The sequence below is a fragment of the Populus nigra genome, chromosome 3 (assembly GCF_951802175.1).
Source record: "Populus nigra chromosome 3, ddPopNigr1.1, whole genome shotgun sequence".
Classification (NCBI taxonomy): domain Eukaryota; kingdom Viridiplantae; phylum Streptophyta; class Magnoliopsida; order Malpighiales; family Salicaceae; genus Populus; species Populus nigra.
The window spans coordinates 22,022,218-22,034,269 of NC_084854.1; the positions used below are offsets into that span (position 1 = coordinate 22,022,218).

The 12,052-nt window shown below is 32.7% G+C and overlaps 1 protein-coding gene across 1 annotated transcript; it reads left to right on the forward strand.

Moving 5' to 3' along the window:
• The first annotated feature begins 7,009 nt into the window (after positions 1-7,009).
• Positions 7,010-8,100, forward strand: LOC133687761 (blue copper protein-like). The gene is made up of 2 exons (XM_062107070.1): positions 7,010-7,246; positions 7,363-8,100. Exons 1-2 carry the CDS (start codon positions 7,063-7,065, stop codon positions 7,995-7,997), a joined length of 819 nt encoding a protein of 272 aa, XP_061963054.1. The 5' UTR covers positions 7,010-7,062; the 3' UTR covers positions 7,998-8,100.
• Positions 8,101-12,052: the final 3,952 nt, after the last annotated feature.

Here is a 12,052-nt window from a genome sequence, read left to right on the forward strand (position 1 = left end):
AAGAAATGTAGAGGGGGTAAGTTTATCATTTATCTGGGATGTGATGTTGAGAGCAATCAGGGGTGTTTCAGTTGGAGAGGGTGGAGTTGAGATTGGAGTATGATTGTGAGGGATCGAATTCTCGTTGGAGATTTCTTGCTCTGATACCATGATGAAGATATGAAGTTTTTAGAGAATTGAGCTAATTGATAAACTTCAGAATAGTATGTTTTTTGTTATTTTGAATAATACAACTGTTAACATATATATACACAGGATTGCAGGTTTGAATTTAGAAACAAAGCTAAGGTTGCGTCTTAGCATTTACACTGCATTTACAGTGAAGATTTATTTGCCGCTACAAGCTTGATATTAGGCTTGAGTGATGGTTGCACGATCCTGTGCAGGGGGCAAGGGATTATTTGCTGAATCTGTGGGGATTTCCTTTATAGATTAAACCATCTAGGTGGTGGTCCAGTGGTAAAAATTTGGAATTAAGATGTTTGCTTTCTTTATGGTCTCAGGTTCGAGTCTTGTGGTTGCTCATATGATGGCTACTGGAGACTTACATGGTCGTTAACTTCGAGGCTTGTATGATTAATTAAGGTGTATGTAAACTGATCTAAATACCAACATTAATTAAAAAAAAAGTGATGTGATTAAGAAAAGAGTTACTTTATTTAATAGTTACTAGTTAGGCGTCTAGAATGGGATAGGTTAGCTAGCCCTGGCAAAAGTGACGAATAAGTGGCAAAAGTGACAAAAGTTACTAGTTAGGCGTGTACAATGTTGAACTTTCATGTTCTGGTCGTTTCTTACCAGTTAAACGTCCCTCCTATTGGTGACCTTGAAAAAAGCATTATGGCTAGCGAATTATGAAAAAAGACCATGTCTGTTGGAATGAGTCTTTAGTGTAATAAATTGCCAACATTTTTTTTATTTTTTACTCTCTCTTTTTCTTCCAAATTTTAGTTTTTCTTAATTTTACCTTTGTGTTCTCATGAGAGACTAGAAACCGATTGTAGTAAACAATTGAGACAACAATGCTATATTATCAAAAAAAAAAAATTGATAAAAAAGGAGTTAAAAGGTAATCAGTAAAATACTCTGGATAAAGACCGCGTTTAATGTGGATTGCTACGCTGAATTGATGCTTTTCTTCCTCCACAATGTAAGCAAAATGAGAGCTAAATAAAGGGTAAAATGGTTTTTCCATGATGTTCAATTAACATTTTCAAATTAAAAGGGGTATACCGGCCTCTTTATATTTTTGCTGCACAATAGAATTAATAATTTACCATTAGAATAAAAAAAAATGCTTGGCTAGCAAGGACTTTATGATCCTTTCAATTTTTTTCTAATAGTTTAAAGACAAAACTGTCATTAAAAGAGAAAAAAACTAAACATGGTTGAATGAAGGGTAAAATAGTCTTCTAAAAATTAATAAATATTATTAAAAATATAAAGTGGTTGACGCGTGCTACACACTCGGTGGTAAGTGGACGCTGTCTACACCTTTTGAGCGGCGAGTACAACGACTTCCGACGTCCAAAAAAAGCCAACCTTCACGTCTCCTGAAATATTCAATTTGCGGTGGTTAGGGCATGGCATGTTTTTTTTTTTCTCCCTCTTTTTTTTCTCTCTGGACATCGGTACTTGCATCTAACCTTACAAAATTTAGTTGTGTCTATTAGTTTGTATTTGTTTTAATTTTGGTCCTTATTATTTTGATTGTTATTTGTGTTGAGTTTTATGTTTACGAAATTTTTTTCAATTTCATCCTTGACTGTTTTATTCATCTAATTTTTATATCCAATTTAGTCCTCATTCCTTTAATTGTTTTTTTTTTATCATTTTCTTGATTTTGTTTCAATTTTGTCCCTTAATATTTTATTTCATTTAATTTTTTATCCAATTTTGATCCTCATTCTTTTGATTCCTAATTTTTTTTCTTATCATTTTCTTAATTTATTTTGTTTTTCAATTTAGTCCCTAATTGTTTTCTTTTATTTAGTTTTTGTACCATATTTCGTCCTTATTGTTTTAATTATTATTTGTTTTATTTTTTATGATTGGAAATTTTGCTTTATTTTTTCATATCTGCCTTCTATAAGTTAATCTTGGTTTCATAACCTAGGTCACTGGTTTTAAATATTAGCCCGATTCAAGTTTTGTTTTTTTAGGTCATTTTTTACAATTTTATTTTTCTTTTCAATTTTATTATTTGACATTGGGTTATTGGGCCTTGATATTCATAATTTGTTTTGCTTTTCTTTTTGTGGGGTTATCCCGGGTGGTGAGCTAGTCGAGTTAACCTGAGTTGACTCAGGTTTTTTTCTCAAATTGTGTTTTATTTTTTGCTTTCATCATTTGGAATTAAATTATTAGTCATTAAGCTTTGTGTTTTTTATTTTATTTTCTTTTTGTGTGGTTATCCCCGGCTTAGGTTAGTCAAGTTAACCTGAATAGACTTAAGTTTTTTTTCTTGGTGGTTTTTTATTGATTTAACTTCAGTATTTTTTCTGTCTTTTTTTTAAATTTAATATTTTTATCTCTATCTCATTTTACGTGTAGCAAGTTAGTCGAGTTAACCCAAGTTGACTCAAGTTTTTTTTCTTCGATGTTTTTTTTTAAATTGACTTTATTTTCAATTTCATCATTTGACATAAGGTTATTGGACCTTAAGTTTAACAAGTCAAATTTATTTTATACAATTCAAACATTTACTTGTTGTGTATTAAAAACTTAAGGCCATTTTCTTTATTACATTGGCCTCTATCAAAAAAATTATGTAGAGTTTCCTCTTAATTTTTAATATCTCAATTCTATAATAGTTCATTAATTACCCTGCAAATCTAATCCATCACATGGCAGCATTAAGCATGCCTCAGTTCATTTTAAATATATATTTTTTTATTAATGATTTAATTTCCATTCAAACATCTCATCACAACATAACAACTCTCTGTATACTCTATTACAATTAACCACATTGTTTCTATAATTTAATATAAACATAAAAATAAAATATAAATATGAATAAGTAACTTATAAATACTAGACTTAAGTGTTAAAAAAAAACGTAGTTACAAAATAATTTATTATGAAATGATTAATTACAAAGTACAAAGAGAAAATTCTACAAGTTCTTTCATAAAGATAAAATGCATATAAACAACGCTACACCTAAGAAAATACAATATCTATAAGGTTTATGATTGTCCTATCTAGTACGATGTGATTAACTTGAAACACATAGAATTATGGAATAACATTTAATCTAGTACTTAATTATAAATATTGTATACAAGAATAAAAAAATATTTCATACTTAGTACATCATAAGAATATTAGATTCTAATGAATTCTCACTAAATATTTATTAAATATATCAATATTAATACAACATGCATTTCACAAGAACTTTTATCGAGATAATAATGTAGCTAGTGGCTTCTATTTGAGACGGTAAGCTTAGCATCAATGACTTTTGTTCATGACAAAGTTTATCAATCAGTGGTAACCATCCTTGACAATGCTTATCAAACAGTATTTATCGTCCACGACAATGCTTATCAAACACTGGCTCCTTTTCTTTCCTTTTGGTTTCATCCCTTTTTTTATGTTCAGAACATTAATCTCTTTATTTTTCATTATTTTGTCCTTTTATTTGAACTAATATGCATAAGATGTATGTTTCAAGAATTTTAAACTAGAATTCAAAATAAAGATTATAGTGTTGAGCACTTACTTGCATCTCAAGCTAAATGCGTTCTTCTAACCATCAAAGATATCACTCTTGGTACTTTTTCTGAAACCAGAGAAGATACTTGTAGCAATATCACATAATTTTCATAATAATTCCAAAGTGTCTAAGTTCAAAACACAATAAAATCTTCATTCTATTTCAACACAAGATTTAATTCAATTTTAAACCATTATCAACATCTCTACATACACTAAACACATTCAATTAAACAAATATTCATGAAATTCCACAATTCTCCCTATTCTTTTCTCTCGTGGACGACACCACAACTATTAACCATAATAGATTTTCTTATTATTTGAACTACTTTCACATCTTTTAACACATTTTTACATGAAATTTCTCAATTCAAACAAATCTACAATTATTCACTTCTTGGTAAGCCTATAGCACTATTATAATACCCATTGTTTTGAAACCTGGCCCGGCCCAGCGGGTTGACCCGGGACTAGAACCAGGCCGGGTTGAAGAAAAAATAGAAAAGGTCATGACTCGGCCGATTTGGCGACTTGGTTGACCCGACAAAACTTGATTGCAACCCATTGCCTTTTTTTTTTGTACTAAAACGACGTTGTTTTGAATTTTTTTTTAAATAGGGATTGACCTGGCCAACCTGGTGACCCTGTCAAAACTCAGAACTCGGGCTTTAGACCGGGCCGGCCACTGGCCGGGTTTAAAAACTATGATAATACCATTTTCTAATTCAATTTTTTCTATGATTTTGCATCAATCACCACCTATTCTAACTCTTTCCTACATACACTCATGACTCATGTATGTTTTAGTGAACTTCATCACACTTTATGAGTAACATTTACCCTATTTCCTCTTTAAGAACTTATAGTTGACCGGCTTAAAGTGTTACTTTTTTCATATTATTTTTTTTTACTTTATTTTTTTTAAACTATTATTAACAATATATTTTTCATCCTTTTTTGTCCCGAAACACAACAACAACATATAACTTCCATTATTATTCATTATACCTATATCAAGCTTACTAGTTATTAAGTATACTAATCTTATACATTTCTATTCATCACTGACATGCCAATATAAATCAATTACATAATTAAACAAACATAAACATATGTTCTCAATATATTAAATACTTCTAACTAAAAGTAAAAAAATATTTAATGCATCATGGAAGAAAATATTTATTTCTTGGTTAGTAGAAACTCATTGAAAATTGAACTATATAATAGAGGGAGTCCTTTTTTACACAATAACAAAAGAAAACTCGAATATATTTCAAACTTGTAGAAAATAATATTTATTTTCTATGACCATACTTGCATCAATTTTTAAAAGAAAACATCAAATGGAGGGCATTTAAGATGATCAAGGCTCTTCACATACCAGTCATATTTAGGTGGTGATCCAGTGGTAAGAGCTTGGGATTAAGAGGTTTGCTCCCTTTGTGGTCTCAGGTTTGAGTCCTGTAGTAGCTCATATGATGGCCATTGGAGGTTTACATGGTCGTTAACTTCAGGGCCTATGGAATTAGTCGAGGTGCGCGCAAGCTGATCCGGATACCCACGTTAAATTAAAAAAAAAAGTTCAATACCCTCCACCCACGTTAAACTAAAAAAAAAAGGTTCAATACCCTCCCTCCATCACTAGCCCATCTTAATTCAAGACTGAATCCATTATCACCGCCAACATCAAAATGGACCATATTTTGATTACCAAAATGATCATTACCCCAATTAATCCTAGTAGCCACATTCTTCTTTAAATCTTGCATGGCCCTCACACACACCTCAAGCTCTTCCAACATCATATCATCAATAGATTCATCCCACCAAAAGCCTGCACGACATCATTCTCCCACACCTTGTTGCACTCTTCAATAATTGCTACATGCTTCTTCTTCTCTATTCCTGTAAATTTACTCTTGTACTTTTTTTCCCACTTTAGATTACTTCCTTTTTTCTTGGTTTTACTAACTTAATCAATGGAGGATTCTCTAACCATATAGGGGACTTGTTTGCAGGAGAATACATAATAACCAAACTTGGATACCTCGATCTAACAATTCAGCCTAAACATCTCGGTCTATAAACAGTTGTGAAAAGCCCAAATCCATTTGAAATCTCAACAACTTTATCATGTGGGAACGCTTATTTAAAAGAAAGAGAGATAGAAAAGAAGAAGAAGGAAGAAAGATGAGTACAGATAGAGAAGCAAGCAGCGATAAAGGTTGTAAGGGGTACATGGAACTGGATGTGTTAAAATGGGATTATGGAAGAAAGCTCTGTTTTTTTTTTTGGGGTTTTCTAGGAGGAATTATGCAAGATAGCTAATTTCAGGTTAAGAAGAACAAAGTAGTCAATATCACAGATCTTTAAGGTTATTGAAATAAAGGCAATGTATGGTCCCTTCAACTGGAGGCCATTAGTTAAAATGCCAGATAGGTTTAAGAAAAAAGTTAGAAAAATGGTATGGGCTTTTGGAAAGAAGAATCATAAAGAATGGCTTCCGCCCATGTCATGATACGTTACGATACAGGCACTTTATTCCAAGTTCAAAATCTAATTCCTCATGCTTAATTCTTCTGATTAGCAAATGCAGATGCACCAAAAATAAATAAATAAAAAACTTCTGGTTATACTCAAACGAATATGATAACAAAAAACATTAACTATATAAATATTATTAATTTTTAAGATCTGTTTGATATTATAATCAAGTAAAGTTAATTTGAAAAAAAACATAAAATTGACATTAACTATATCACCAAACACACTGATTTCTCAATTTGTCTATCAACTAAATCACATCAAAGGCAACATCTACAATTAATGACTTTGTATAATTAGCATGGTAGAACTCATTTTGTTTACACCTTCATATCCACAAAAGTCTTCCCTTGAAAATCTCAAACTTCAGATGCCTCCACCTGTCTTTCCTTGTCTTCATGGAACTTCTATTGCACCAAACTCTTCCCACGTTATGGCCCGTACAATTTAATTTATTCATTTTTCCCTTAATGGGTTTGCTCTAATTCACATTACAACAAGAATCATAGACTAGTCAACGGTCCCGAAGTCACATTTGGCGAGTTCTTACGCGGTAAAATCTCAAGGATTTCTGACAAGTCCCACTTCAACAAACCCACCCTTGATCAAAGGTAAGGAATCACACACGTGTTTTCCATCCAATGGCCCAAAATTACTCACACTTTCAAGGCAAGACCTGGGCTCTCCCTTTAAATAGGGAATAGGAGGCACATTAACATATTCAGACACTCCGCTCGTATTACAACAAGGAAAAACAGGATCCACTTAAACAGAAAAAACAGATTGTCGATGGCAAGAGGACTCAACATGGCATTCCTTGCAGCAATTGCTATAGCTGCTTTGATACAAACCTCAGTGGCGCAAACAACCCATACGGTGGGTGATACCACAGGTTGGGCCATTCCTACTGGTGATCCTGCTTTCTACTCATCATGGGCTGCAAACCAAACCTTCAATGTTGGTGAAATTCTAGGTAACACCACAACCCTAATTAACCTATGCTTTTTTTTATTATTATATAAATCAGAGCGAACAATATGAGACTGGATTTTTTTCACATATTAATATTTATTTTTGATTTTTTTTCAGTGTTTAATTTTATGGCCAACGCGCATGATGTTGCCAAGGTGACAAAGGCAGATTATGATGCTTGCACCACAAGCAGTCCCATTTCTTTGGTAGAAACCAGCCCAGCAAGAATCAACCTTGATGCTTCAGGAGAACACTATTTCATTTGCAATTTTACTGGCCATTGCTCTGCTGGTCAAAAGATGATGATCAATGTTAGTGCTGCATCTTCTTCTCCTTCTCCAGCTCCTCAGACATCTTCTCCTGCTCCTCAACCTTCTACTCCAACTCCTCAATCTTCTCCTTCTCCTCAACTTTCTACTCCAACTCCTCAATCTTCTCCTTCTCCTCAACCTAGCACTCCTGCTCCTCAACCTTCTACTCCTGCTCCTCAACCTAGCACTCCTGCTCCTCAACCTAACACTCCTACTCCAGCTTCTGGTCCATCACCACCTGCACCTACCCCAGCTTCTGGTTCACCACCCTCACCACCAACTGCCACACCACCTGCACCTGCCCCAGCTTCTGGTTCACCACCCTCACCACCAACTGCCACACCACCTAGTACTGTTGCTCCACCAAACTCTGCCAGATCTCTTGGTTTCGCTAGCTTTACCACTTTCTTTTCCATTTTTGTAGTTTTTTTGTGCTATTAGATTACATGTGGTTAAGAGTTTGATTAGTGTGATTCATTTTTATGTGAGGTTCTTGTTATACAGATTTTTTTTACATACAATAAAGCTCCTTTTTTTTCCTTTACATTTTCAGTTAATCTGGCACTGGTACAATGTAATATTTACAATTTTGCTAAATTTAAGAATTTATTCATCATTTGCATATACTATAATTTCTTTAGAGAAATTATACATTTTATTTAAAATACGAGAAGGGGAATAAGAATATAATGTCAATTTGTCAAACATTTCACTATCAGCTTTTACTTTGGTCCAAAAGCTGGATTACACATGAAAAACGACAATGAAAAGATGAAAATGAAAAAACTTAGAATTATTCTAAGATCATGTAATGTTCATATCTCCTTTTTCTTCTTCCTTGGTGTCTGTAATTAATTGGTTTGAACAAAAAAAAGGGTAATTTTGTGGACTTCTACATATGGTCGGTCAGCTAACATGTGGAGGTTTTTCCTGCACAGAAAGGGAAAATCTTGTTCAATTAATCAAGTTACCCTAGACTAATGATTAAGGGCATTAGCATATTGTTTTTTCTAGAATTTTCATTTCATTAGATGGAATGATCACGTTTTCAATTCATCATTTATGTGTCAAGTTTGATTCCACTATTCAAGTATTCTCAAATAGGGTTTTGTACGTTAAAAAGAAGTTCTTTTTTGGTCAAATTTTAGATTATTTTTGGATCATAATAAAAAGTGAATCCAATATTAAACCATATCTCGTTGACATTTCATGATTTTTAATAGTCAATTATGATCAATATACAAGTAAAAGATTAGAGTTTTTTTTTAGGTGTTGCATTGTTCATATAAATAGTGAAGCTCCTCTCCATTTTTTATTTTTATTTTCATCATTTTTTTTATTTCATCCTCATGTTTTTTTATTTATTTAATCCTTTTGTGACCTAATTCTATCAGATAAAATTAAAAGATAAAGGGCCACAATGCATAGCAAAAAAAAAAAAAAACTTGGTCATTCTCAAAGTTTTTTAAATTTTTATTTTGATCCAAAAGTTCCTTTTGATTCCATCCTTAAATCTAATTTCCTCCCTAGAAGTTCTAGTCTCAATAAGAATGCTAGTTCTTATTATTCATATTTCTTGATATGAATATACCATACCAATTCGCTATGTATAAAGGATGAGATTCCATTGATACAGAGCAATTCTAATAGATTTATTAGATGGTCTCATTGGTGTGCATCCAATTAGAATTGAACCTATGAATTCGCTAATTATAATTTGGGTGCTTTCGCTATTCAACCATGGATGCTTAGTAGGGATTCTTGTATATTATGAATAACTAAATTCCTATTGAAATGAAATCTTTATGATAAATCAATTCAATTTAAATTTAGGAGGAGTCAATGAAAAGAAATCAATTCAAATCCTAGTTTTCAATTTATAAGAGATATTGAAAGAGATCAAGAATTCTCGCTATTTCTTAATTATATTCATGGTGTCACATGTGTGCGGCGTCGCAGCAATCGTCCACTTTCATAAAGTATCTATCTGACAAATATAGGCAGATAAGAAATCCTTGTTTTTTAGCATTGGAAAAAAAAAGGAGTTGTCACCTAATATTTTGGTTACTAGGAACCCTAACTAGTCTCAGAGATCAGGTACGGGGACTGGTTGGGTAAAAAGGAAGGTATTAGCACCCCAAATACGTCCTACCTAAAATAAGCTGCATTGTTTAATTGTCTGGCAAAAAACTAAGGTCTTGTTATGTTTTCTAATTGTTGGTCTGTCTACGGTTTAAGAAAAGTTCTCATCGGTAAGGAGATTCTTATCTCATCGGGTAAAACCTAACCATTCTATGTCAACCAAAGAAACTAATTTTAATATTAGGAATACATCTTATGTGTAAGTTCGTAATCCCAAATATTAAAATAAAACAAAATAATTTTTTTGAAATTTTTGAAATGTTGGCCGCGTGCTCATGACTTTAATAAACTGGTTATTAAATCCAAAATGCATGCTAAAATATATTTTGGATTTTTCTTGTATGAAAATACAATATGAATTTTTTTTAGACTTGGTCGTATGCATGAAAACAAGACCTTTTTTTATTTTTTTTCAACATTTCAGAGAAAATCGGGTGTTTTAATACCAGATTTGTATCTTTACGGTATACAATACAAACCAATATTGTGCAAAATTGATAGAAAAATACACAGAAAAATCATATTTTTTTTGAAAAGAATTTTTGGATTTTTTGAAAATTTTTTACTGGGCCCAACCCAACCACTTTGGTCTGGGCCAGCGTTGTCCGACCCAGAAAACTAAAACAAATAGTCGAGAGACTCTCCATTGTTCATGCAGAACAGTGGATCGGCCTGAAGAAGACAAAGAAAAAGAGGAGGAAGAGGAAGAAGCAGATATGCGGCCTTTGACGGTGGCGCTGGTGGTGGCGAAGAGGAAGAATGAAGGTGGCATTAATTGCAGTGGCGGCTGAGAGATGATTCCAGGCAGCGATCCTTCTTCTTCTTCTCCCTTCTGTCTCTCTGTGTTTCTATTTGTTCTCTTTCTTTCATTTCTGTCTCTGTTTCTCTCTTCCTTCTCTCCTTTGTTTTTTTTCAACTCTCAAAACAATCTTCCTCCCTGATTCTCTCAAATCTCCCTGGTTTTCTTCTTAAAATTTCCTTTTGTTTTTTTTTCACTCCAAAAACTCTCCTTTCAAACTCACCCCGTCTGTTTTTTTTTCGTTTCTTTTAAAAAATCCTTCCTTCTCTTTTTTGTGTTTCCCCCCTTTATATTTATAGGCGCATGAAAAGAGGGGCACCTTACCCCTACCATGGCACAGGGTAGGGTGGCTACCCTACCCATGTCTTGGCACAGGGTAGGATGGCTGGGCATGGCTGCATTAATGGTGGCAAGGTATGAGACGTGGCTTGTGTCAGAGGAAGGAGAGGGAAGACAGGAAAAGATTTTCAAAATCTTTCCTTTTCCTTGCCTTTGCACACGTAGGGGAAGGAGATGAATAGTGTCGTTCAAAAACGACACTGTTTCTTCTTCTTTTTTAAAAAGTGTAATGAAATGAATTTAGGAATAAACCAAAAATGAGTTATGACACATGAATCCAATTCAATTTAGTGAGATCTTTCTTTCACATTTTTTTCCATCAATAATATTTTATAAAACTCTTGGACTCTTGAATTTGGAGTATCTTGTTTTCACGCAATTCACAGGGTCAACAAGTAATTGATATTTCATGATCAAGGGTATTAGTACTATTTAAAGTAGTGGTCATTATATCATATTAACAATTGAGAGATGGTCAAAATAAAAAAAAATCTTTATTTGACGGGGCTTCTACTTATACATATGAATTCCATTAGACTTAGAAATGATAAATTGGAAAAATCCCTTAGGTCTTCCAATATCAATAGGTTTCTTGTTTTGCTTATGTATCTCCCAAAAGGATAAAAGATTTCTAAGAGTCGTTTTCTAGATTCAAAAGAGAGTACTTGGATTCGCCCAACAACTAAAAAGGTATCATGTTTAAATCTAGTTAGGGTTCGTGATGCTGAAGGAACTAGATCAGAAAATAATAGGATTCTAGTTGTAAGATATCTAATGAAACCGTCCTTGAAACTGTGATCTCATTCAGAGAGAAATATATTAGATATTTAGAGTTTTTTTTTGGATATTGTATTGATGATTTTTCTCCGAAAAAAGGGTGAAACATAATCAACTTGAATTCACAATAGCTATTTGAAATCTTAGTGAAAGACTAAATTTGTTATCTCATGTATGCTTTTCATGAAAAAAAATATCAATTAAAGTGAAGTGTTTCTTCAAACAACAATGAGCTAAGTTAACTAGTCAATCAAATGATATTGAATATGTTTCTCATCTCTTAATGAGAAAAAAATGGTATATTTCTTTGCAAAATTATGCTTAATTTCATATGTGGCAATTCTGCCACGACCTCTTCGTTAGTTGAGAGAATAATCCGCATGAATCAAGTTTTTTTGGGAACATTTTAAGAGAAAATTAAATTTGGTTAGATAATGTA

Bases quoted from the DNA above. Each gene is read 5' to 3' on its own strand.
- LOC133687761 (XM_062107070.1), top strand. From the start codon at position 7,063: ATGGCAAGAGGACTCAACATGGCATTCCTTGCAGCAATTGCTATAGCT. The intron at 7,247-7,362 runs GTAACACCACAA...ATTTTTTTTCAG, and splicing joins CAATGTTGGTGAAATTCTAG to TGTTTAATTTTATGGCCAAC.